The sequence below is a fragment of the Neoarius graeffei genome, chromosome 22, assembly GCF_027579695.1.
Source record: "Neoarius graeffei isolate fNeoGra1 chromosome 22, fNeoGra1.pri, whole genome shotgun sequence".
In the NCBI taxonomy this organism is placed as follows: Eukaryota; Metazoa; Chordata; class Actinopteri; order Siluriformes; family Ariidae; genus Neoarius; species Neoarius graeffei.
The window spans coordinates 7,384,925-7,412,576 of NC_083590.1; the positions used below are offsets into that span (position 1 = coordinate 7,384,925).

At 41.3% G+C, this 27,652-nt stretch overlaps 1 protein-coding gene and 1 long non-coding RNA gene across 4 annotated transcripts in view; both read left to right on the forward strand.

Annotated features, from left to right (window-relative positions):
• Positions 1-18,894, forward strand: part of LOC132870596 (NACHT, LRR and PYD domains-containing protein 12-like) — a 108,324-nt gene extending 89,430 nt beyond the window's left edge. For both annotated transcript variants that reach the window (XM_060904292.1, XM_060904293.1), the window contains 2 exons: positions 16,593-16,766; positions 17,642-18,894. In XM_060904292.1, coding sequence (XP_060760275.1) covers positions 16,593-16,766; positions 17,642-17,648 — 181 coding nt within the window. In that variant the 3' untranslated portion in view covers positions 17,649-18,894. The remainder of the gene's footprint in view (positions 1-16,592; positions 16,767-17,641) is intronic.
• A 2,473-nt stretch (positions 18,895-21,367) lies between these two features.
• The window catches only part of LOC132870601 (uncharacterized), a 315,561-nt gene continuing 309,276 nt past the window's right edge, over positions 21,368-27,652 (forward strand). The window contains exons 1-2 of one of the 2 annotated variants that reach the window (XR_009651144.1): positions 21,368-21,585; positions 21,755-21,806. This is a non-coding gene — a long non-coding RNA (uncharacterized LOC132870601). The remainder of the gene's footprint in view (positions 21,586-21,754; positions 21,807-27,652) is intronic. The other variant, XR_009651145.1, reaches the window with a different exon arrangement.

Genomic DNA, 27,652 nt, shown 5'->3' on the forward strand with positions numbered 1-27,652 from the left:
GTGCACCAGACAGTATTGGTGGTACGGTAAAAAGAACAGCTGACAACCTGATGCTGAGAGGAAATGATGTGACGGATGGACACACATTCTTTGAGAAGGTCTCAAACAGTCTGAAGGGCGTTCAGCTGCACCACATTGTAGAAGACGACATGGAAAGACATGATACACTTCTTGTGGATCCTCTCAGACCGGTTCCGTCAACAAGAGGAAATACACCAGGTAATCGCACATGAAAACAGGATCCACCACAGGCAACGATCTTGCTTTTGCAGCAAGATGTTGGATTGCCAGTGCTTCTGCCCAGGTACCTTCTATTTTCAGGGCCCAGATGAACAGCAGAGTGATACCCGGAGGGCAAGAAAGAGAGGACCTTTAGAGATATTGTGGGAGGAGATGGAAAATGAGATGGAAGAGGATGTGGAAATGGAAGATGTGATGGAAGAGTTGGATGAGGAGCCATTGAAAGGTCCTGAGGGTACTGTGACAGTAACGACTGTTAGCAGCCTTAATAATGGAGACTGGTTAGCAGTAGTGTATGATGACCACTGGTGGCTAGCCAAGACCATTGCTGTGGATACTGATCATCAAGATGTGAAAGTGGAATTTCTGCATCCCCATGGTCCAACAGCAAAGGTTAAGCCCAAGTGTGGCAAGAAGGATGTCTGGTTTTGCCCAGTTCAAGACATCATAATGAAACTAATGGGAAATGCATCACCAGTCCAATCAAGAACACGAGAAATCTACAGTATTGCCCCTGATGTGATGGACTTCATAGAGCGTGAGCATGTCTGACGCCTGCTGCTCAACGCATAAGTGCCTTGTGTGACTGCATTCATGCTGTAAAGCATACTGGGTTTTTTTGGTTTTTTTATTGTAAGCACTTCCTCAACACCTGTGTTCCTAGTTTTGAAGCATGCCATATTTTGCAGCAACACCTATGGCTGATTGTTATATGAGCTTAATTACATTTCTTCACTTATTTTGAAAGTTTGAAATGGTGTATTTAGAGTTTGTTAATTACAGTTGAATTAAAAATGTTCAGTATAAGACAAGGAGTTATTTCTTAATCTATTGTCACTTCCATCTGTTTAAAAAAGCATGTGTGGATTAATCAGAAATGCAAATACAGTTTTGTCAACTCCGTCAGTTTCATGTCAACTCCGTCAGATCTTCATCAGCACCGTCAGATGTAGGTTTTTATAATTTTTTGGGGAAAAAACAAATTCCTTCAGTTTTTGTTAAGTAATAAGGGATCATCAGCTCTACATCTTGTGTCTTATTCATGTAAGGATTCTTTTTCTTTAGTGGCAAAATAAAAGATTAAGTTTGAAAATGCAAAATTTTAGAAATCTGTGTATTCATAACAGTGTGAAATTAAGCCTTTAGTTTATATATTATATTTTATTGCTTATCAGAGTAACTGAACACTATTACAACATACATCAGAACTTAAAATTCTTGTTGGGATATTATAATTATATACTTTAGTGTGTCTGACGGAGTTGACACAAATCAAGTTTTTAAGGTAAACACGTGAATTTGTTGAAAAGGTTTTTTAACCTTCAGCCTGCACCTTTACATGGTTAAATAGCACAGATCTTTATCTACATGAATATATAACTCTAAACAATATAGTATAAATTTTCAAGAAAAGTTTTTCAGAAAGTGTTTTGTCCCGACTCTCAAGAATCAGTGACAGATAAACAGAGAAAAGAAATAGAGAAAACTTCTAGATAAATTAAAATAAATTATTTACATATCCAAATGAAGAGCTCGTTTCCAAAATGCGATAAACGCCAAATAAAAAAAAAAAAAAACTAGTTCATCGTGCTATTCTGCTGTGTACTGAGCCTATTTACTGCTCCATTAATGTTTCATGCCAAATCACTATATTTCCTTGTTTATTTGTGCTGCAAATTCTAGTTTCTCTGCAAAACGCCATAGGTGCTACACCTGTTTTTTGGCCGAGTGCGACATTTCCTCTCGACCAATCAGAGTTTGGTCATTGTTGCCAGATTGAGTGGTTTTGAATTATACTTTGCAGGAAAAAAATGACTTGGGCTGGTTGACAAAAATTGGGCGGGTTTGATGTTAGTTCGGCGGGTTTTTATCAGATGTTTATATAGTTTCACTCCCACTAGAAAGCAGAGATGGGAGAGAATGTAAACACCTAAGCTGAATGATGTTCTTGAATATGTGAAGGAAATCAGGAAAAACAGCTCTCTTTGGTCAACTGAGGCAAGTCAGAGACCCAGTTTACCCAGCACCCCTTGGGTATTTTAAACAACCAAAATCAAGCATTGGCCTAAATTAATCATTAACAATAAACATTAATGTCATCAAGTATTATCTCATCTCATTATCTCTAGCTGCTTTATCCTTCTACAGGGTCGCAGGCAAGCTGGAGCCTATCCCAGCTGACTACGGGCGAAAGGCAGGGTACACCCTAGACAAGTCGCCAGGTCATCACAGGGCCTCATTAAGTATTATTTAAACAAAAAAAAACCTGTCGATGTAACTGTAAGACTAATATGAATGTGTGTAATGTAGTGCAGAAACTGAACTCATAAACTAGTAAATAAGAATGACGCAACCCATTCTCCATTTTCTCTTCTCATGTTACATTCAGCCATGCATCGTAGCCTAACTTCTTATCTCATCTCATTATCTCTAGCCACTTTATCCTGTTCTACAGGGTCGCAGGCAAGCTGGAGCCTATCCCAGCTGACTACGGGCGAAAGGCGGGGTACACCCTGGACAAGTCACCAGGTCATCACAGGGCTGACACATAGACAACCATTCACACTCACATTCACACCTACGGTCAATTTAGAGTCACCAGTTAACCTAACCTGCATGTCTTTGGACTGTGGTGGAAACCGGAGCACCCGGAGGAAACCCACGCAGACACGGGGAGAACATGCAAACTCCACACAGAAAGGCCCTCGCCGGCCACAGGGCTCGAACCCGGACCTTCTTGCTGTGAGGCAACAGCGCTAACCACTACACCACCGTGCCACCCCGTAGCCTAACTTTTTTTTTTTTAATTGAAGTATATAAAACAGGTACAATCTAACAAATCTACAAAAATCAGGATAACAGATGAAGAAAATACATGGATGTAGACAAAAATAAATTAAACAGAATAACTAGGCCTATAAAATTAATAAACAGGATAAATAAAAAGATGAATAAATAAAAAATAAATAACCTCAGCAATGCAGGTGTTAGATGTGCATCGCAGTCTAACATAGCCTACATAATATTCTGTGTGTGTGTCACCTACTGGTGCATGTAGGATTCAGAACACAGCAGATGATTGCAAAGTTATAATCTGATTGAACCACACGGAGCCGAGTACCAGACAGCAGATTTTTCACCTCCAGCACTGACGGTCTCATGTTGCCATTTAGAAGTTGTTTGCATTGTTGTTCGATTTACAAATAGTATACTGGTCTTTAGCTGCATATTTTTACTTTACAAGATGGGCATCAAGTATGTTTTACATTTTGGGCAGTTTTAAGTGCATTTTGGCAGGTTTTGAACATATTTTGGGCTGGAAAATGTCAGCAGTATCTGGCAACACTGGTCAGCGTTCTACACTATCCCGCATGGCGGCGCCCTGAAGCGAGGAGTTTTGTTTGCTTGTGTAGTTTCTTGAGCACAAATAACTTTTGCAAATGGTGGTTGTGAATATTTTGATAGTTCTGAAGAACCTGTGAGACCTACACCAGGTGGTAGAAGACGTTGTTTAAACAAAGATAACCATGAACGAGAGCAAACGAAGAAAATTCGCTATTCTGGTGGCAGGCTGATTATTGTTATTTAATTAGTGGTTTTGTCATGCTATTTCAAATCCAAATCAAGTTTATTTGTATAGCGCTTTTAACAATAAACATTGTCGCAAAGCAGCTTTACAGAATTTGAACGACTTAAAACATGAGCTAATTTTATCCCTAATCTATCCCCAATGAGCAAGCCTGTGGCGACGGTGGCAAGGAAAAACTCCCTCAGACGACATGAGGAAGAAACCTCGAGAGGAACCAGACTCAAAAGGGAACCCATCCTCATTTGGGCAACAACAGACAGCCTGATATTAACAGTTTTAACAGGTATAACCCTCAACTGTCCTCATGGGGCCGTCCTTCACAGGAGCGGTGCGATAAAACTCCGACCAGACACAGGGCACCAGGATGGATCAAGCAGGTCTGAGGGGCAGAAGAGGCCAGCATCTCAATCCCAGGATCAACATGTAACTCAGAGGGACAGATTGGTGGGGGGGAAGAGAGAGAGAAAGAAAACACAGGTTGTTAGGTATGCCCTAAAAATGACAAGTATTAAATCTGTGTGGTAGGCTCACAGAGACGAGAGTCTTTACATCAGGCATACCACACAACAATGGCATGTTAATATGGTAAAATATATCATGACCTGCTCTGGCTGGATGCTTGATTGGGTGATGGGAGCACACTCCTCAGCAATGATGAGATGCAGATGGGACCCTTAGGGCTGGCCAAGACAATTCAGTTACATTTCACCGGGTCTGGGACATGCGACAGAATGTCTGACGGCCGATTCCCTGCAGGCTACGATAGCCAGTCGAGGTCTCCACCCTCTCCACCAAAAGATTTCCTGTTGACTCCATGTAACTCAGAGGGACAGATTTGGGGTGGGGGGGAGGGAAAGAAAACACAGGTTGTTAGGTATGCCCAATGTCACTTTAAGTAGGAGCAGTATACATATTGCACCGAGTACAAGCAGGGACTCCGGCAACTAACTATGACAGCATAACTAAAAGGAGAGAGCCAGAAGGTAACACAGGCATGAGGGAGCCCCGGGACATAAAGCAGCCAGCCACTACACCGTCAACAAACTCGAGTGAGCAAGCGAGTGGGGACTGACAGCATCCATACATCCCAGTTTACCAAAACACTCGATGTCTGAGGACCCTCCAGATCTACTCCTTTACCTCATAAACACCATTAACAAAAGGCTTGACTAAACAGATATGTTTTCAGCCTAGACTTAAATGCTGAGACTGTGTCTGATTCCCGAACATTACTTGGAAGGCTGTTCCATAACTGTGGGGCTTTGTAAGAAAAGGCTCTGCCCCCTGATGTAGCCTTCACTATACGAGGTACCAGCAGATAGCCTGCACCTTTTGATCTAAGTAGGCGTGGCGGGTCATAGAGGAGCAGAAGTTCACTCAGGTACTGTGGTGCGAGACCATTTAGTGCTTTAAAGGTCAATAGTAGTATTTTATAATCAGTACGAAATTTGATTGGGAGCCAATGCAGTGTGGATAAGACAGGCGTGATGTGGTCATATTTTCTAGTTCTAGTAAGGACGCTTGCTGCTGCATTTTGAACTAACTGGAGCTTGTTTATGCACTTATTGGAACATCCAGAGACAGTAAGGCATTACAATAATCCAACCTGGAGGTAACGAAAGCATGGACTAGTTTTTCTGCATCATGCAATGACTTTAAATTTCTTATCTTTGCAATATTTCTGAGATGAAAGAAAGCTATCCGGGTGATGTTATCAATGTGAGTTTCGAATGAAAGACTGGGGTCAATAATCACTCCGAGGTCTTTTACTGCTGCACGTGAAGAAACAGAAAGGCCATCCAGAGTCACTGTGTAATCAGAAAACTTACTTCTAGCTGTATGTGGTCCTAGCACAAGTACTTCAGTCTTGTCAGAGTTGAGCAGAAGGAAATTAATAAGCATCCAGTGTCTAATGTCCTTAACACATTCCTCAATTCTATTAAGCTGGTGTCTCTCATCAGGTTTTGCAGAGACATACAACTGTGTGTCATCAGCATAACAGTGGAAACTAATACAATGTTTATGAATAATATCGCCCAGAGGTAACATATATAGAGAAAAAAGCAGTGGACCCAAGACAGAACCTTGTGGAACACCAAACTTTATCTCGGTACGTCTAGAAATATCACCATTTATATCAACATACTGATAACGATCAGTTAGATAAGACCTGAGCCAGGAGAGGGCCATTCCCTTAACTCCCACAACATTTTCTAGTCTATCCAGAAGAATGGAATGATCAATGGTATCAAATGCTGCACTAAGGTCAAGCAACACAAGTATCGAGGCACAGCCCTGATCAGACGCCAACAGTAGGTCGTTTACTACTTTAACCAGTGCTGTCTCTGTGCTATGATGAGGTCTAAATCCTGACTGATACATTTCATGGATGTTATTCCTATGTAAATATGAGCATAACTGCTGTGCCACAGCTTTTTCAAGGATCTTGGAGATAAAGGGGAGGTTTGATATTGGCCGATAATTGGACAGCTGACAGGGATCAAGGTCAGGTTTTTTAATCAGGGGTTTGATAACTGCTAGTTTAAAGGATTTGGGTACATAGCCAATCATAAGAGAAGAATTTATTATTTTTAGAAGCAGTTCAATTACTCCAGGCATTATCTGTTTGAATAGATGTGTCGGTAAGGGATCTAGTACGCAAGTTGAGGCTTTTGATGTAGAGATTAATGAAAGTAATTCAGTTTCTTTTAGGGGAGTAAAACATTCTAACTGATGATCTGATACAGTTATATTGTTAACTACAAGGTCACTTTCATTGTCTAACCTTAAATTAGTAGTTTGAATTTTTTTGTCGGATATTCTCAATTTTGTCATTAAAAAAATTCATGAAGTCGTTGCTACTACATACTGCAGGTTTGCATGTGTTGATAGTAGACTTATTCCTGGTTAATTTTGCTACAGTATTAAATAGGAATCTAGGATTATTTTTATCTTCTATTAGGGAGGAGAAATATGTTGATCTCGCAGCACTAAGAGCTTTTCTATACTTCAGGAAGCTCTCCTTCCAAGCTAATTTGAACACTACCAATTTTGTTTGACGCCATTTACGTTCCAATTTTCGAGTGGTCTGTTTTAATGTGCGAGTGTCATCATTGTACCAGGGTGCTAATTTTTTGTCTCTGACCATTTTCCTTTTTAGAGGAGCTACATTATCTAAAGTATGGCAGAATGTTGACTCTAAGCATTCAGTTGCCTGATCAAGTTCTGCAGGGGCTGACAGTGACCCAATCAAAGTTGACAGCTCTGGGAGATCATTTATAAAGCTCTGTGCAGTAGTTGACGTGAAAGTACGTTTAATACAGTAGCGTGGTGAGGTGCATATATTATTACTCAGACATATTTTGAATGAGATGAGACTGATCTGAGAACTTCAGACTGTGGAAGTATGACTATATTGTCTACGTTTAATCTGAATGTTAGTATTAGATCAAGGGTGTGACCACCATTATGGGTCGGTCCTATGACATTCTGCTTAATCCCGACTGAATCTAAGATGGACACAAACGCTGTTTTTAAAGGGTCTTCTGGGTTATCGAAGTGAATATTAAAATCTCCAACAACTAAAGCTTTGTCTAAGGAAATAACCAGATCTGAGATAAAATCTGCAAATTCAGAAAGAAACTCAGAATATGGCCCCGGGGGCCTGTAAATAATAAGCAATGGAATTAACTGGGTAGACTTATTTTTCGAGGCTACATACATTATATGAGTATGAAGAACTTCAAATGTATTAAATTTATAACCAGGTTTGTGTGTTACACCTAGATAATCATTATAAATAACCGCGACGCCTCCTCCTCTGCCAGTTAGACGAGGCTGGTGTATATAACTGTATCCAGGAGGACTCGCTTCATTTAATGCTATATATTCATTTGGCTTAATCCATGTTTCTGTTAAACACAGTACATTAAACTCCTGATCAGTAATGAGTTCATTAACCATTAGCGCTTTAGATGTAAGAGATCTAATATTTAATAGCCCCACCTTTAGATCAAAGGTGCTGGCAGCAGCTGTACAGTCAGTATGATCTAATTTTATATTGATTAGGTTACTGGAACAAACTCTGAATATTTCTACCTTTTTGTTGAGCTCGGGGAACAGACACAGTCTCGATGTAGTGGGCCCTGAGTGACGACTCTGTGCAGCTATTTAAGGTGGCACTTTGAATGGATTGCATTTAAAAAATTGAACTAACTGGCCAACAAATGGCAAACTTATTTAACATATGGTCTTAGTTCTTGGGGACAGGCTTGTAAAACTCAAAGTATTAATCCTACAAAAACGAGCTTTAAGATTAATCCATTTTGTTGATAATGGAGAAAGTGCCCTTCCATTGTTTTCCAAAACCAATATTTTACTAGTAAATCTTTTCTATGAATGTGTTTCTAAATTAATGTATGACGTTGTTAATCAAAGTGCACCCTCAAACATTTGTAAATTATTTTCTTCTATTTCTAGTATCCATTCTTATAACACTAGGTCATCTTACTCCAAGAACTTATATACTCAGTATTCTCGCACAAATCTACAAAAGAACTCATTTTCCTGTGTTGGTGTTAGGGTATGGAACCAGATTCCAACTTCTATAAAATCTTCATCTAAATTGTCGTTCAAGAAAAAAGTCAGACACCACCTTTTTTCTGATTTAAGTAGATATGGATATGATGTTGACATCTCCAAACTCTTTCTACATAACTTTATTTCTATATATAATTAAGAGCTTTATTTATTTATTTATTTATCTTAGTTTTAACTTGAAATATTATTTAATACCATGCATGAATAATCACTGACAAGTATACCTCTCTCTATGTATTTTTTTCAATGTTATTGAATGATATATTACTGTACCTTTATATCGAATAACAAGTATTGTCTCCTTTTTCTTTTTGTTACCAAATAGTTAATTTGTCAAGCATGTTTTATCTTTTTCATACATATTTATTATATTAATTCATATAAAATATTTTTTTCTTTGTAAACATAAGTCTGCTTTGATTAGCAGTGCGCTATTTGCAGACTCGTGTAGTCTATTATGTTTATATGTAATTGAAATAAAAGATTGATTGATTGAAGTGTGTATGTGCTCGACATAAATGCTGTCCAGTGCGCATGCTCTCTACATAAACACTGTCTAGTGCAAACATCCCAAATCTCCCGGAAGTTCCAGGAGTCTCCCGCATATTGATAGCGGCTCCCTGATGCCCGCAAATTGGAGAATATCTCCCGGAATCTAGAGCAAGCGCGTGCACGCGAAACATTAATGTCTGCATCGCACATATGACGGAGTGGGAGAGCGAGAGAGTCTGCGTGTGTGCCTATTCATGTAGCGCATGCTAGACAAAGAGCATCCTGATTGGTTTACAGACATCCAAACTCATTTCAGGGAGGTGTCGTGACACCCCCCCTCGCTGATGGGGGAAAAAAAAGTCATGTCACGACACCTTCCTGAAATGGGTTTGGATGTCTGTAAACCAATCAGGATGCTCTTTGTCTAGCATGCGCTACATGAACAGGCACACACACAGACTCTCTCTTGCTCACGCACTCAGTCATATGCGCGATGCAGACATTAATGTTTCGCATGCACGCTTTTGCTCTAGACTCCGGGAGATATTGCACGTGCCGTTGGAGGAAACGCCATGCGTTTTGATAGCCCTATACCCAACCCACTAACATTTTCGTCTCGTCAGCGAAAACAACAGATACGTCTCGTCACATTTTCGTGATCAAAGAGACGTTTAGCTCGTCACTGTCTCATTTTAGTCATGAAAAAAAGGTGCGTTAATTAAATAATTTCGTCATCATTAACGAAAATGACACTGGGGAGGAGGGGTCTGCTGTGATGACTGGCGGGAGGTGAGTTGAGGGAAGAAGGAGAGATGGCTGCAGGGAGGGAGAGGGTGGGGGGGATGTGGGCTGGTTGAACCGATTGGAAAAAGTCATTCAACTCAGGTGGGGTTTACATTAGACCGTGTCAGCAGATCATCAGATTAACGTTTTTAAAACGATTAGCGTGCACACAGCAACGCCAATACACGGATACGCTCGGCTCCGCAGGCATCCTGCGCTCCAAATCACTCCGCCCTGAACAGCGAGTGCCCTCTGGAGGGTGCTCACTCCGGCCCTGCGCAGCTCACAGAGCGCGCGAGTGAAGCGCACTAGCAGTGATTCGGGACTGAGCCGCTGTGTGTGTGATCTCAGTGCATATCGGGCATGCGCGTCACTTACCACTTGCAAGTGGAAGGATGGCAAGCCTAAAGACAATCATAACTACACAATGGGCAGTATTTGCATCAGTATTTGCAGTATTTTCATACTTTTATACTCTTTAATGAAGGGTGATACAAGGCGGAAGTCCGCGCCGTTTTTCAGCAGTCGCGTCACATGACCAACGCCAGCGAATCAGGAAGGTGGATGTCACAGTGACGTTGTCCAGTGACGATGCCAGCTAGAGCTCAGCACAGCGTATCCGCGTATTCTCAATGTTTACACAGCACCGGACCAGACACGATCTGGATTGAATACGTGGACCCTGGCGGATTCCCGTTTCCAGGCGTTTTAATGTAAACGGACAGTGCATCCGCGAAGAAAACGAGACAGATACGGTCTAATGTAAACTTGGCCTCATTCGCCCTCTCCACTGTCCCCTCAACGACTCTGGTCTTTGTATTGTGGCCTGTGATGGTTTTCACACCTTCCCAGACCTCTCTTATGCTGTTCTTCAGCTTCTGCTCCACCTTTCTCCTGTAGCTGTCTTTAGCTTCCCTCACGCAGCGTTTCACCTCCTGCTGTGCTGCTTTCATCGCCTCCCTATCCCTGCTCCTGAAGGCGGCCTTCTTCCTGTTGAGGAGAGCTTTGACTTCCTGTGTTACCCATGGCTTGTTATTAGGGTAACACCATACAGTCTTAGCGGGGGAGACCACGTCTGCACAGAAGTTGAGGTAATCTGTCAGACAGTGTGACAGCCCCTCTATGTCCTCACAGTGTGGGCTAAGCAGCACATCCCAGTCCGTGATGTCATAGCTGTCTCTGAGAACATCTTTCATTTCAGGGGACCACCTCCTGATGGCGCTAGTTGTTGCAGGTTGCCTTTGAACCAGGGGGGTGTACTTTGGCTGTAGAAGAACCAGGTTGTGGTCAGACTTCCCTAGTGGGGGGAGGGGTGTGGCTCTGTATGCATCCCTCACATTAGCATACAGCAAGTCAATTGTCCTGTTTTTCCTTGTTGGACAGTCCACAACCTGGTAAAAAGCAGCCAAAGTAGCGTGATTTAAAGTCCCCAGAAATGATGATAAATGCCTCAGGGTGCTGTGTCTGCAGCCTTGCTGTGACAGAGTGAATCCTCTCACATGCAGCGGCTGCATCTGCCCTCGGAGGGATGTAAACACAGATGGTGATCACGTGACTGAACTCCCTTGGCAGATAATATGGCTGCAGGCTAATGGCTAGCAGCTCCATGCCCGGGCAACATAAAACTGTCTTTACAGTGATATGTCCCAGGTTACACCAGCGATTGTTAACATAAATGATGAGTCCCCCACCTTCGCTTTTCCCGCATGTGTTACTGTCTCTGTCGGCTCTCACAGCAGTGAATCCCCACAGGTTCACGTTACTATCCGGTACAAGATGTGTTAGCCATGTCTCCGTAAAAATAAATAAGCTGCTGTCCCGGTAAATCCGCTGGTTGTTCAGAGCGGAAAGCTCGTTGACTTTATTCAGCAGCGAGTTCACATTCCCCATGATAACGGAGGGAATGGATGGTTTGTAGCGCCACCAGTTGTCCGCTAGCCTAGCCTTTAGCTTAGCTCCAGCTTTGCAGCCCCTGGGTTTCCTCCTCAGCTCAGCCGGGATGGGGTGTCGTATCCCGGCTCGTCCCATTGTTTTCAGGGCCAGCAGCTCCTCTCTCAAATAAGTGAGAAAACTGGCTCCTGGTTGCCTGTTAAAGTTAAAAATATCCATGCTATATGGTAAAACACACTATGTCTTCGGAAGAAGAGCAGAAAGTAAAAAAGGTGGGAAAAAAGAGGTTTAAAGAGCTAAAAACTACAGAGCTACTGGAGAGGCAGCCGTCTCACACAGCACCCATTAATATATGTATTCTCATTCTCTCAGTCATGTCTTAAGTGTTTGTCACATAATTCTCAGCTTGCAACCAATAAATACTATTAAGACATGACCGTGAGAATGAAGTGAAAATGTCAAATAACATGAGAAAATAATCCTGTTTCAACAACTGTCCTAAATAGAAAGGAAGTATTGTACAGCCTTTGTGTTGGAATAATAAATAAATAAATAGAAAGGAAGAACTATATGAATGATGCACTGTATAAGAGAAAAACTGGAATAACCTCCTTTAAATAATTATAGTAGTAAAAGACTTATTCCAAAAAAAAAAAAGATCAGAGATTGGACTGGAGGGGGGGGAGAGAATAACAGTGAAGGGGAATGCTATAAAGATCTGTAAGGTAGAGGTCTGTGCGGGTCGGATTTTTCAGTCCCGCTCCCGCCCGCGCCCGCATTGTGCAGTCATGCTCCCGCCCGCGCCCGCAAAGAATTATGATTTTCAGTCCCGCTCCTGCCCGCGCCTGCCATATTTTATCCCGCCCGCAAATCCCGCATGATGCAGATGTTCGCATTATTTCTCAGGAAAGTTCTTGTCTTGACACAGTATGATGGTGCCCCGCCCCCTACTTTGAGTGGATTTGAGCATAAATATCTACAGCTCACGTTCACGTTTATTATTTACCTTGTTTCTGAATTCAGCATGTAGTGTCTCTAATAATAATAATAATAATAATTAGTGCTGTCAAGCGATTAAAATATTTAATCGCGAATCGCACATTTTTATCACATGAGAAACCATTGTAATTCTCTGATCAGCATAAAAAAGTGAATGGGCTTGCTTTGTACCAATGGTGTGGGTTTTTTGTTGTTTTTTTTTTATTGCAAAGCAGAGCTAGCAAGAGGAGTGAACTTCACTCTTCTTCCACTTCACTCAGTGAAGTGATTTACTGCTTGAGTTAGTCTACAGCTCTAATCAGAGAGACAGGTTACACAGTGACGGTAGGCTTGACATGCTTGATTATAATATAAAGTACACTATTATATTAACTTTAAGTTGTTCGTTGATAAATATTGCATTGAATCTGATCTTTACTGTTTCATCTCACTTAACACATTTCGTACTTTTACACTTTTTCTGCCTGTTGATGCGTCGCGCTGTCCAATCAGAGGCGGCCAAATTTGCATATTACAGGAAGGATTTCTGGGATAGCATTGAGTTTACAGACGCTGTCTTCTTAAAACTGAATAAATATTTAAAAAGAGCCAAATGAGCCAGTCTTCTGAACGGCTCTTTTCAAAGAATGGATCACAAAGATGCGGATCCCATCAAAGAGCCATAAATCCCATCTCTACTAGTTTCAAAATCTTATGAAAAACCTACATCATGTCGCAGAGCATTAATCTCGCGATAAAAAAAAATTATCGCCGTTAAAATTGAGTCAAGTTAACGCGATAACGCGACATTTTTTACAGCACTAATAATAATAATAATAATAATAAAAAAAGACAGGCGAGCACGTAATTCCAAGTGGAAATTTGGTATATTTATTGTTCAGCCATACAAAACATTAGGCTAATCCAGTTTACATTTCTTAAGCATTTCTAACTAGAATATCCTATAGAATACCCTATAAGCATAGCATATATAAATGTTATAACAAAACACAGTCCTAGCCTACAGCAACAAAAAATCGACAGTATAGGCTACTGTAGACATTATAGGGCTATGGCTGCACATTTCTAAAACTATTTGGGCTTGAGCCTCCATGCAAGTGTTAAACTCAATATAACATAGCTGACCTTGTTTGAATATGAATAAGAAAAACTAGAAAATCAAACGCAGGTAAACGAAACAACTAAGCCTATTGCTTAGGATATCAGGTTCTTTGAACAGCTATGGAGAAACAGCAAATTGTTCACTGTTGAGGGCTTCAACATACTGCGCCTTTCCTCCAGTATGCGACCACATATGCTGAACGCGCGCTCGGATGATGCGCTGGAACCTGGAGTGGCCAGTACATGCCGTGCCAGTTTGGCAAGTGTGGGAAAGTCATAGCAGTGCTTTTTCCACCACAGCAGGATATCTTTAGATTGGTGTGATTCGGATCCAATGAGTTTCACTTTCAGATAATCATCAATCTCGGAGTTTACAGGCTTCGATTCAGCACCCGTAGCACCAACATCCTCCCATTCCTCAAACTCATGAAAAGTGACCTTTTTAGGTGGAGGTGGCTCCGCGCTTTCATCAGTTTGGACCTCAAACCCCAACTCCTCGGTCATCTCTTTCACAGCTTCCATCACATATTGTCTTTCATTTGCATTGATCATCCTAAGATGACGCAGCTTTGGAGTAAGGAAAGTTGCTACTTTATACAGCATGTCAATTCCATTTGGGATAAGGTGACTTGGTGACAGCAGTGTGTCTAGGCGTTGCGCACACACAGATGCGATGACTTCCAAATGTCCGATTTCAGGACTCTTGACTTTTTAACGGTAAATGTACCTCTTTTTAAACCAGCACTTACTTTTGAAGCACTGTGAGATTCAGTAAAGGAGCTCTGCTCTTCTGCCATGATCGGAGATCTCAAACACGGAAGAGGAAAAGAATAGAGAAACGAACGAGAGATATTTATCCTCTCCTGGATCAGAATCAGAATCATAATTCTGATGACCAGCTCATCTAAGGTGTCATTGAGGCATCATGTTAGTGTGGGTCACTGGAGGCTGGGTGTGAACGGCGAGTCATTAGAGTGATCAAAGGATTTCCCGTTAGGGTGATCAGTGGCAAATTTAAGATGCCATTCCTCACTCAATCTGGCAATCTGACTCTCTCTGCAAATTTGGGCATCTTAAAATGTTTTTATTAATGCCAAATAAAATATCCAGCACAAATTATATATGATAGACATAAATTAATAATTTATAAATTATTTCAAACACATTTTTAGTTAGCAGGACTGCAGCTTATCACCGCTCCCACCCATGCCGCATATGTGCACTCCCGCTCCCGCGTGCATATGTGCACTTCCGGTCCCGCCCGTGCCTGCAATGAGCTTTCAAAATTTGTCCCGCGCTTTGTCACTGCTTTGCGGCGGGTCCCGCGAGTCCCGCGGGACTCCCGCGGGAGTGCAGGGCTCTACTGTAAGGAATGGGAGGTAAAGTTGAGAAAACGAGTGGGGGTGGGGGGGAGACAGTCAAGAGATACTTGGGGCAAATTTGATCGGATACCATGGTTTAACACAAACCAAATACACATGATGTGAGTGGTAAGATGGCGGCGAGATTGCTTCACTCATCTCCCCAGTGGGGAACAGGCTCGGAGCTCTCCAGGTTTTATGTAGAGTTCAGTGCTATAATGCAGCTCCTGATTCTGGTGCCTGAATTTCATTCACTGTCTCTTACTGCCATCTTGTGAGCATTTGGTGGGATTAAGGATTACTGGAAATGTCTAGAATATTCTACTTCTTGCAAGGTTTTCAACGGCATCTCAAACACACACAAGATTTGTTTCACTGAGGAGCCATGTTCATGAGTAAGGGCGAGAGATTCCCAGAGCTTTCCAGATTTTGTGCGTTTTACGCACGATGACCCGCCCGGTATCGTTTACCTTCGTTTTCAGTTTTTTCAAATATTTTTCCACATCAGAATGTCAAAGAATCTCCAGAAAACAAAGTCCACCACATTGGAAGCCCTGGAAGAGATTTGTAGGAGAAGTGATGTGGAAATTAGTGATTTTTCTGAAAGCACTGTTACTGTCAGCACCGTCAAACCACAGCACTCACTCAGTGCAAACCCCATCAACCTTTTCTCTGCAGGGTTTTTCATGCTGCTGTTCTGGGTTTGGAGTTTCATAAATTTGTATTTTTAATTGATTTTGGAGAATGGTAGAATCCTCAGTACTATTTTAGGCAGATTTCCTTTCATTAAGTGAAAAACATCCATTTGGCCCGCTTTGGGAATCCAAGTTGGTAAATGGAGAGTCCGCCTGGTTCTGGATTTACTAAAACCTAAGTATTGATGGACTTTGTGGTATTTCTGTGGGTTTTTATCCAGTTGTAGTCAAGAAGTTGCTGAATGAAGAAATTGGCATCTTTGTGCATGGGATCATTGCTATCATGGTGTTATCCACTGTCGAATTGAGAATATACTTTTGGCGAGGATTTAAAAAAAAAAAATCTTCTTTGCTTTATCACAGTTTATTCAATCATAGTAACAGTCACAATTTTTCTGACCCTGGAAATCTATTCTGGGGTCATACGTATCCATAGAGACCAAGATTAGATATTGACCCGATAATTGTGGAACTATTCTTGATTAATTTTGGGTATGTCTTAGTGCTTTCACTAAAATGGTCTCCTATTATTCCACATTTAGTGATAGTGTGTGTGTGTGTGTGTGAGAGAGAGAGAGAGTAAACCCACTGACGCGGTTCCATTCATACAGTAACACAGAGCTAAAGTAGAGAACAGGATCAATAGGTGTGTGGATGAGAGGAGATCACAGGGCATGACCACTACACTCTGTTTTATTATACAGAGCTCATTAAAATCATCTTCATAAAAAGGACCAATCCATGGGAACACACACACACAAAACCCTTATTTAAAGACACACAAAGTAAATCTTGATGTTCATAAACTAAGGCACTGAAGTGTGTGTCATTGTGTCTCTGCAGGTTGTCGCGTTGTGGTGTGTCAGATGAAGGCTGTGCTGCTCTGAGTTCAGCTCTGAGATCAAACCCCTCACACCTGAGAGTACTGAATCTGTATGAGAATAAAATCAAAGACTCAGGAGAGAAGCTGCTCTCTGCTCTTAGGAATGATAAACATAGCAAACTACAGGAACTGATGTGAGTAATTACTTTTTTTTTTTTAGATAAATGTTAAAGAAAAAATAAATAATGTGATATTTCAGTAAATATCACATGACCAGGCCATGGAATGAAACCAGTTTTATAAATTTTCACTGTGTTCTATTTAATCGGATGTTTTTTTTTTCTTCTACCAATTAACTCTAATGCTGTTTTGTGTTAGTGTGTTGATTTAAAATTCATCTGAAAACAGAAGACAGGGAGTCCGAGTCTCCAAAATGTCCCATCTGAGTGCATGAGTGATTTGTAAATGTCTCCTTGTGACACCCTGCTGTCTCTGACTTCATCCTGCTGCTTTTGTCTGAATAAGATGATCTCGGCTTTTCCCTGTTTCTGATCAGCAGCACACTTTCTTCTCAACTCTCCTCAAAACTCAGTAAAATGATCGTCTTTAATGCCACACGGCCACAAATATGTGATTTAAGGAGCCACTTGACTCACTCTGACACTCCTTCCTGCTCTCCACCTCCACACCGTGTCTTCTGTCCTTCCTGTAAACTTCACCTCGGCTTCTTCTTAAAGTCTGCACTTAAATCTACATGTAGAACAAGAGATCAAACCCACCGCAGTGTGAGTTACTGTTTAAAAAGCTCCAAAGCCTGGGATTGGATAAGAGCAGTGATAGGATGGGAAACATCTGCTCACTTTCCTGTTAGATCTTGTGGAAGTTCCCGTTTGTTGGAGCTCAGTGTTAGAACACAGATATTATATAAGACTGAATAAATGTTGGATTAAATTATAAACAGGAGATAATAATGTTTCTCTTGGAGCAGAGATGATTACATGCTGTTGGTCATGAAGTACCACAGTCCAGTGTGTGGGGATTAATCCAGATGTTTTTCTTTTATTTTCAGTGTGTGATGAACATCTGTGTGTGAGATGAAGACTCTGGTGTTCCTGCATTTCCATGTTGGGGAACAGACAACACATTCATAAACACATCAGTCATTCAGGGATGAGAGTTTTCCGCTTTTTGGCAGAATTCCGCTTTTTTTCAGTCAAAATGGACCTTTTTTATATTGTTGCAAATCCGTTGAGAAAATTTTAGGGGGGTAGGATCTGTGTTGTGCTGTTTTGTCATTGCCGCGGGGCAAGGGAGACCTCTAGTGGTCATATTTTTTCATAGCAACGCAGTTTTCTATTCCTTTTTGTGCCTTTGGTGTTGCCCTACTCAGATGTATTCAGTTATTTATATATGTTACTCAGAAGCTGAACAGCCAATGGTTTTGTGATCTGTGTTTATGGCCAGAAAGCATTTGCCTGTAAGTAATTTGTTAATCTGCCTCTCAATAATAAGAAGAAATTATCTGACATGAATCTTCCTACGTAAGCGAGAATATCTTTTTACAGTTAATGTATCAAATGGTAACCGTTAGCTTCTAAATGACGTTTCCCATAGATGTTAGCCTTATGCTAACTGCTCATCTTTCATTTGTTCTGTACGTAGCCTACTCTTTCTTGTGTTGTGTGATTATAATCCAAACATAGCTTAATCCAGATACACTTTGCATGTCTTGTATGTCAGTTTTACAGATAAATCTTCAGTAAATTCTTCAACAAGCTTTTAGCTCTTGCTAAAAAGCTCAAAATAAAGAAGAAATAAATTTTCTTCACCATGAAACTGTAAATAGTTGTTTATATTGTAAGTAGACAAACACTTTATAGAACCAAAGGAAAAATGTATTCATAAATCATATAAACAGTTTGGGACTTGTACATGTATGAGGTAAGAATCTACAGCTTCTATCAAATTTGCACATTTTATATAAATACTAGTGATGAACCATTATTTAATATAGCAGTGAATGTGTTACCTTAGTTTGGATTTAGAGCAGCAAATTTGAAGTATCATGTTGGTGCTCACCTGGAATGTATATGCAAAATTTATCACAAAAGGCCTATGTCAATGTTTCCTTTACATAGGTGTAGTTGATCTTTATCAAATGAAAGTTTAAGTAATGTATGTACTTGAAAGAGAGTTCTACTTTTGTATAAGTGGCAATTTTGTAAGCAAACAGAGTATGGTATTTCAACAACATTTGTAAAATTTTGATGATAAAATAAATGGTTTTTAGGGTAAAAAAATCTCTAAAATCCATGAGGATCAGACCGAATCTGTTCTTTATTTACTCTATCTGATCCTGATTTGTTTTTGTTTGCTTGTTTGTTTTGCTGGGATCAGATGATCGAACCCAGTATGGGATCAGTGCCATCTCTTTTACTTGAGTATAGTGTAGGTACATTCCACTAAGAAACTACATTTCCCATCAGCCCACTTCCGCGTTGACCTGCGTCACGCTGGGGCGGGGTCACCGCTGCATACAGGGAAGCATAAAACAATGGGACAACGCTTCCATCTTTCTCTCTGGTGTCTGGATTTCAAGGAATCTAGACGCACAAAAGAGATGCTCTCCACCAAAAAGACGTCTTTTTCTTTCTTTCTTGCAAGATCCATCACTCAGCGCAATTTCTTTCTTACCCTTGGCCAAGGTAAACTCCAGAGTTGCGCGATTTTTAAACTCAACCCGAGTTAAAGCCGGTTCATTCATATTAGAAGTGACGTCACGACTGCAGCCCAGGCAGTTAAAAGTTAAGAAGTGAATGAATCCTTTTTAACTCAAAAGCGCTGTGCATATTATTCTGATCAGAGACTTCTCACGAACGCTGAAGTTCGGACCAAGAATCCTCTGCTTTCCACGGGAACCACCCAAGTGCTCCACTGGACCAGAAAGTTCTCTACGCCTCCATCACGAGCGGCTCACGTGCTACAACGGCGAGGCCTGAAACTACAACGGCGAATATTTCTTCATGTCTTGCTAAAGGCAGGATTAAGTAAGATTGTGGCATTTGGGCATAATTAAAGCTAGTCTTAGGAATGTGCTTTATTGAAAGTGTGACTTTAAACCCAGGTTTATCTGTTACACTGTAGACACAGTGTGTTGAATTGATTTATCTTGTTTGTGTAATCTCTCAATAATTTTATTAGAAAGGCTGTGCATGCTTCTTTTTACTAATATCCTCAATCTCCTTAACACATATCTTGACCTTATCAAGGTTTCAGTGGATTCAGTGCTGTATAAGTTGGTGAAATTAGTCTATGGTTAATTTCTTTTGGCTCATTAGCGTCCAAAGCTAATTCTTTTGTTCCATTAGCCTCTAGGGCTAATTGTATTGTCTCAACGGATTACAAGGCCTTATCCAGGCCTACCCAGACACGTGGCACACATAAACCCACGTTAGCCAGCTCCCCTTTGTCTTAGCTTAGCCACAAAGCTAATCTAGGCCTACCACGTGCTTAGCTAGGCCATAGGGCCTTTAAAGGGATAGTTCGGGATTTTTGACATGAATCTGTATGGCATCCCCATCAATAGTGTCGTGCAAACACACTGACTTACCCCTGACAGCATCCTGTGAGTCCAGTTCTTGTCCAGTTTTGGTCCAGACGAAAGTAGTCCGGCAAGTTTGTTGGGGTCACGAAAGTAAAACGTTTTTCGTCTCAAAACAGTATGTGTTCAAAAGAGTGATATGTTTGCATCACAAAACCGTTGCCACTGCCGCCAGGTGACAGCGAAACGCAGACCCACTAAGCTGGTGGGAGACCAAGGCTGCACTCTATCCACGGCTTACACACGTGATGGCACGGAGGATGTGTATAGTGGCAGCATCTGTCCCCCCAGAGAGGATCTTTTCAAAAGCAGGACAGATTATAACTGAGAGGAGAAATAGAATCAGAATTAACTAGTTAATTGCAGCAATTAAAGGAATAGGTAGGAAAAGGAAGGCGCAAAGACACCGCGCAGCGCCTGAAAACGGGTTTTCAGGCGCTGCGCACCCGTTTTCAGGCGCTGCACGGTGTCTTTGCGCCTGCAGCGGTGCTTTGCCTGTGCTGTGGCTGAAAATAGTTCCAGATATAAATCGGTCTAGTAAATCCCTTCGTGTTAATTTGCATTGATATGTGTACTCGATGTGACTGTACAAGTCATGAGAAATAATTATAAAAAATCTTGAGTAATTTAATTCACTTTTGCAATGACAATGCTAGCTGGACACGCCGGATTACAGCGACTACGCTAAGCTAAGCTAACCGGGGCGTTTATAGATCAGGACAATGGCTGGGGCGGCTACAAAACACTTTGGCTCACTCATCCAACTCTAGGGACTGCAGGGACTGACTCAATTTCATCTGGGGGTGGCGTATTCCTTTAAATCAAAAATAAAATCTCAGGAGCCGTTTGGGAGCCGAAAGAACCGGCTCCTTATAGTAAGAAGAGACAAAAGAGCCGGCTCCCGAAAAAGAGCCAAAATTCCCATCACTAGTAAACAATGAATGAAACAGCCGTGGCTGTCACCTGGCGGCAGCGCGCAGTGATAAGAAGGGAGAGAAAATAGTGCCAAGCGATTTCGAGGTCTGACTTTTTATTTGGCAACGGTTTTGTGATGCAAATATATCACTCTTTTGAACACATACTGTTTTGAGACGAAAAACGTTTTACTTTCGTGACCCCAACAAACTTGCCGGACTACTTTCGTCTGGACCAAAACTGGACAAGAACTGGACTCACAGGATGCTGTCAGGGGTAAGTCAGTGTGTTTGCACGACACTATTGATGGGGATGCCATACAGATTCATGTCAAAAATCCCGAACTATCCTTTTAACAAGCACACATTAGCAACAAGCTAGACCTAACACACCTTTCTTTGTTTAATTCCATGAGGTGGTCCTTGGGCCTTAACTCCTCCCCCACAAATGCGTGGAGTGAGCCACAAGAGCCAACCCTCTCAAGAGCAACACCCAAGGTCTCTCTCTCTCTCACACACACACACACACACACACAAACACACACCACATCATATGTGTATATAATGATTACAACCTGTTATTATTCATTTTTTTATCTTTGTTATAATAAATCCATTTATTATTAAAACTGTGTATTCATTTGTTGGTGTTCCAATATTTCCGAAGTCACCCAATCTCTCAAAGAATTCAAAAAGGTGCAGATGATTTATGTAACATGGTAAGTGATCAATAATAATTTGGAATATACCATAATTTAGCTGTTTTGGTAATTTGTTATTAAGCACTAGAATTAATGGTATGATTCACTGATTCACTTTGAATGATTCACTGATTCGATTCACTTGAACGATTCATTTGAGTGATTCACTTCAAACGATTCAAATGAGACTGATTCTTTTTAATTATTAACCTTCAAAGTTAATGAGACTGATTTAATGAGATCACTTAATAATTACCAAATGCACCTACAATAGATTCAGATTCACTTTCATTTCCCTGAGTATTTACATACACACAGAAATAAAAGACTGTTTCTCATCAGCATGGTTCAGTGCAATTAAAAAGTTAAATTACACATTAAAAACTGAATTTCTAACTGATCTATTAAAATAGATCTAAAACAACCATTTAAGCACAATCAACCTCTAATATGGAACTGAAAAATGTTCACACACACCTCAGCAGCCAAGCTCACAACAATTTGTGTTTCAGTGCAGTTTTCAGTCCTAATGAAGTTGTATCACCTGTTTAGCATCCTGCTGGTTCTGCAGCTGATGTTTCTGTACCTCTTTCTAGATGGAAGGATGGAGATGTGGTGTGAAGGGTCCTTAATGATGGAGAGAGCCCTGCAGGTGCAGCGCTTCTGGTAGATCTCCATCAGTGAAGGGAGAGGGGCATCAATGACCCCCCTGGCTGTCTTCACAATACTATTTAGCTTCTTCTTCTTGTCGTAGGCCTTGCAGCTCCCAAACCAGAAAGTGAGGCTGTATGTTAAGATGCATCAAGTCAGTGGGTAAACACTGGGAGTGACGTCATCGAAGTTAAATATTGGGAAATTTGTCACTCAGATCCGCAATGTACTTTGTATGAAAAATGCAAGGTTTTTTTAACACGTGAAAATAAACTTCATATCTTCAAGCCAACGTGTGACTTTCTTTTTATTACATCGACACATTCACAAACAAAAAGTCCCCAAATTTATCAAAACAATTCATCGATTTCCTCACAAATGACACAGAGATTTATGTCACATTTTTGGTTCTCTATGAATTAATTTTATCAATGAGCTTATTTATTCCTTTTAGCAGTAAAGACTGAATTACAGGGAATGTCAGCAAGACAAACAATCCCACATACAATAATATGAATCAATAAATAATCATCAAATATTATAAATACTCAGCAGCACGGTGGTGTAGTGGTTAGCACTGCTGCCTCACAGCAAGAAGGTTCTGCGTTTGAGCCCAGTGGCCAACGGTGGTCTTTCTGTGTGGAGTTTACATGTTCTCCCCGTGTCTGTGTGGGTTTCCTCCGGGTGCTCCGGTTTCCCCCACAGTCCAAAGACATGCAGGTTAGGATAATTGGTGGCTCTAAATTGACCGTGAGTGTGAATGGTTGTGTGTCTCTGTGTGTCAGCCCTGTGATGATCTGGTGACTTGTCCAGGGTGAACCCTGCCTCTCACCCATAGTCAGCTGGGATAGGATCCAGCTTGCTTCCGACCCTGTACCCTGAGTGGTGACAGATCATGGAAGGATGGATGAAACTGGTAAGGAAACATCAGCCAGGCTTGTGTGAGGGACATCAGGAAGAGGAGTCAGTGGATCATGTAGTTTTGAGTTCTAGAAGGTCTGAGACACAGAGGGGAATGATGAAGAATAATCTGAGGGAATTCGGGCTACTGGATTTCACAGTAAAAGGATTATTGAGCATGGGTGAGAGGGCACAGGTTAGGGTACTGTTAGGGTTGTTTGTAAGTGATACCTGGTTGTGCGTTTTTTTTGTGTGTGTGTGTGTGTGTAAACACCTGAAGACTGAGCATGGCCTCTGAGACGTCCCTGATTTGAGCAATCAATTTACTATTCTATGAAAATGCACTGGGAAGCTGGACTGTCTGATTTATGAGATGATGTTCATCTGAGTGAAAAAGCCAAAACTAAACATCCAATCTGATTCCATACGTGATACAGTACTAGACCATGTAACCTGGAAGGAGCAACCAGGGGGGTCGGACTTGGGCTGTGCCGCAGGTCCCGAGAGCTGATAAACATGACAGGAGGATGGCATGATCAACAGTGTCAAATGCAGCAGAAAGATCAAGGAGAATCAGGACCGAGGAAAGGGAGGCAGCACGTGCTGCATGAAGTGTCTCACTGACGGAGAGACGTGCAGTCTTGGTTGAGTGTCTGGGTCGAAAGCCAGACTGGTGAGGATCCAGGAGGTTGTTCCATGAAAGAAAAGAGGAGAGGTGGTGAACAGCAGTGTATTCAAGCGTCTTTGACCGAAAGGGGAAAAGAGAAACAGGGTGGTAACTCTGGATGACCGAGGGGTCCAAGGTGTTTTTTTTTTCAACAGAGGGGTGGTGTGGGCCCATTTGAAGTAGGAGGGAATGTATCCGGAGGGCAAGGAGGAGTTGATGAGGGAGGTGATAAATGGGAGGCTGTCAGGAGTGATGGTCTGGAGGAGAGATAAGGGGATCGGGTCAAGGGCACAGGTGAAATGCATTTAAAGGGTGTACTAATTAATAATAAGAAGGATTAGACTACTTGCGAAGGCATTCCAATGCACACATTGGTGTGGAGTTCGACTTGTTCAAATTCGTAAAGAAAAGCTGGAGATTGAATGCTGTAATACAACCCCGATTCCAAAAAAGTTGGGACAAAGTACAAATTGTAAATAAAAACGGAATGCAATGATGTGGAAGTTTCAAAATTCCATATTTTATTCAGAATAGAACATAGATATCATATCAAATGTTTAAACTGAGAAAATGTATCATTTAAAGAGAAAAATTAGGTGATTTTAAATTTCATGACATCACAAAAAAGTTGGGACAAGGCCATGTTTACCACTGTGAGACATCCCCTTTTCTCTTTACAACAGTCTGTAAATGTCTGGCAGGGCTCGAAATTGATATATTTTTTCACCAGCCAGCCGGACTAATTACCTTCCAAAGTAACTCGCCAAACAGAAAATCCGCTCGCCAAAATTTGTTCATGTATGAATTTTATTTCTGTCAAAAATAACGCAAAAGAGAGTAGTTACCGTTGTTCATGACTAATGTGCATTTATTTCAAGACCCGAGTATTTTGATACTGTTGTTAAATACATAAATGAGAACAACACAGAGCACCATAATATAATATCAACAAATAATAATACATTGGAAAACTTGGCAACTTGGTGTATGAGTATTGAAAACAAATATACTTACCATCATGACTATAGCACCCAGAATATGTCCAACATGCTTTCTGTATTGAACCATTTATGAGAGAGAAAGCATTCGGAGCTTCATATTGACTAGGAATCAACTTGAAAAAAAAAATTATTCCACAAAAATTGTATTGCAGCCAAGGCCTACCCTGCTCCCACGTTTGCTTATAAGTCCTTTGTCGTTTCTCCTTCTCGTACGCTTTATCAGCGGCCTTTTTCTCCTCTTCAGACCAAGGTCGCTTTGTCCCCGTCTCTGGCGGTTTCTGTCCACCTTTCAGAAAATTCCACATTGCAACGTAGCTTTGGCAGATGTAGATGTAAACAACAACAAAAACACGTGTTTAAATGGGCAATAATGTGGCCACATCTATTGAATTTGATAACGTGATTACCGCGATATTCAGCGAGATGTGTTATATGCATGCGCAGTAGTGAAAAAAACGACAGCCTGACTCGTACATGATATGATTCGGAATTCTTCGGTATTTTCCGTCCTGCCGATAATAACATCGATTAACACAGACACAGCACACGCTTAATATGTGGCGGCTTTAGTTGACGGTGTGTCTGAATTAGGGCTGTGCGATATGGGGAAAAAATGAATATCCCGATACATTTTCTCCATTTCACGATATACGATTGTAGACTTCAGAGCGGGTGGGTGGAGCACAGAAGGGTGGCAGGCCAGAATCAAGTTCCAAAAACTCTTTATTTTTGCACTTTACAGTGACACACACGTACACTCTCCCAGCCACACGCATACACACACACACACACATAAGACATCTGGTTCAGGAAGCGCCCTTCCTCTGCCCTCTCTTTCCTTATATAGGGCGTGGTTGCTGGGAAGACACACAAACACAGGTTAATTCACATCAGGTGTAGTGATTCTGCCACTTACCTTCCCTGACTCTGCCCTCCAGTGACAGACTGACGCTTGACCATGCCCCCACTGCCACAACGATATATTGAAATCTCCTCTAAAGGACCCCATGAAATCTAACTTTTACTCTTTACTGTTTTCACTACAATCCCTGCAGATTAAATAACATTCTTGGTTAACTTTACAGGTGGTTTTCAACAACACATTTTAAATTTTCATGTTCATGATTAATCACAATTGAGTTGAAATAAGACTATTTTTATTCAACAAAGATGTCGCACAAACTGAGAAAACAATCTTGAAAATTGCAACATATGGGGTGGCTTTGGAGAACGAGGCCACTATGGTCATTTGTTTAGCTTGTGGGGGGTTTTTAGCTCGTGGGCAAGTAGTTCGGAGTTTAAGAGACTCTTCATGCTGTACCGGGTGAGTTTTCAGGTGGTGGAACATATTTGTAGTGCTGCTGCCTTTCGTAATGACAGGGTTTTTTTGCACACTTTACAAACTGGCATTTGCTGTTCCACGTCCTCCTCGTGATATCCAAAAAAATGCCAGATGACTGACCCCTTACTAGTTCTTTTAGGACCCAATTCGTCCACTTCCATTTTTAATTTGTCGCTGAAATTGACAGAGCTTACACGGTAGCCTATGCAACACCAGCGATTGCACAAACTGAGTCAGCGCTGTAAACCAAAACTAGGAAATCTTCCCGCAAGTTCCTTTCAGCACCGTGATGTCACCCAGGATTGGTTGGCAAGTGTGTGACATTATTGTTTTTTTTACCCTTAGGCAGCCTCTCACGTTACTGCCTGAGGGACAGGGAGAAAACCACCAGAAAAGGTTTGAAACAAACGCAACAAACACGAAACAAATGCAAGTCGGCAGATGACCATAAAATACTCGATAGTTACGATATAATAATTTTATGTATCTCTCACAGAATTTTCGGAGATATATCGAGTATATTCGATATATCGCACAGCCCTAGTCTGAATCTTCGCTTTATTTATATTTATATATATATATATATATATATATATATATATATATATATATATATATATATATATATATTTTTTTTTTTTTTTTTCCTCGGGTGACTGGACCACTGCGAATTTCGAGCCCTGTCTGGGGACTGAGGAGACAAGTTGCTCAAGTTTAGGGATAGGAATGTTAACCCATTCTTGTCTAATGTAGGATTCTAGTTGCTCAACTGTCTTAGGTCTTTTTTGTCGTATGTTCCGTTTTATGATGTGCCAAATGTTTTCTATGGGTGAAAGATCTGGACTGCAGGCTGGCCAGTTCAGTACCCGGGCCCTTCTTCTATGCAGCCATGATGCTGTAATTGATGCAGTATGTGGTTTGGCATTGTCATGTTGGAAAATGCAAGGTCTTCTCTGAAAGAGACGTTGTCTGGATGGGAGCATACGTTGCTCTCGAACGTGGATATACCTTTCAGCATTGATGGTGTCTTTCCAGATGTGTAAACTGCCTATGCCACACACACTAATGCAACCCCATACCATCAGAGATGCAGGCTTCTGAACTGAGCGCTGATAACAACTTGGGTCGTCCTTCTCCTCTTTAGTCCGAATGACACGGCGTCCCTGATTTCCATAAAGAACTTCAAATTTTGATTCGTCTGATCACAGAACAGTTTTCCACTTTGCCACAGTCCATTTTAAATGAGCCTTGGCCCAGAGAAGACGTCTGCGCTTCTGGATCATGTTTAGATACGGCTTCTTCT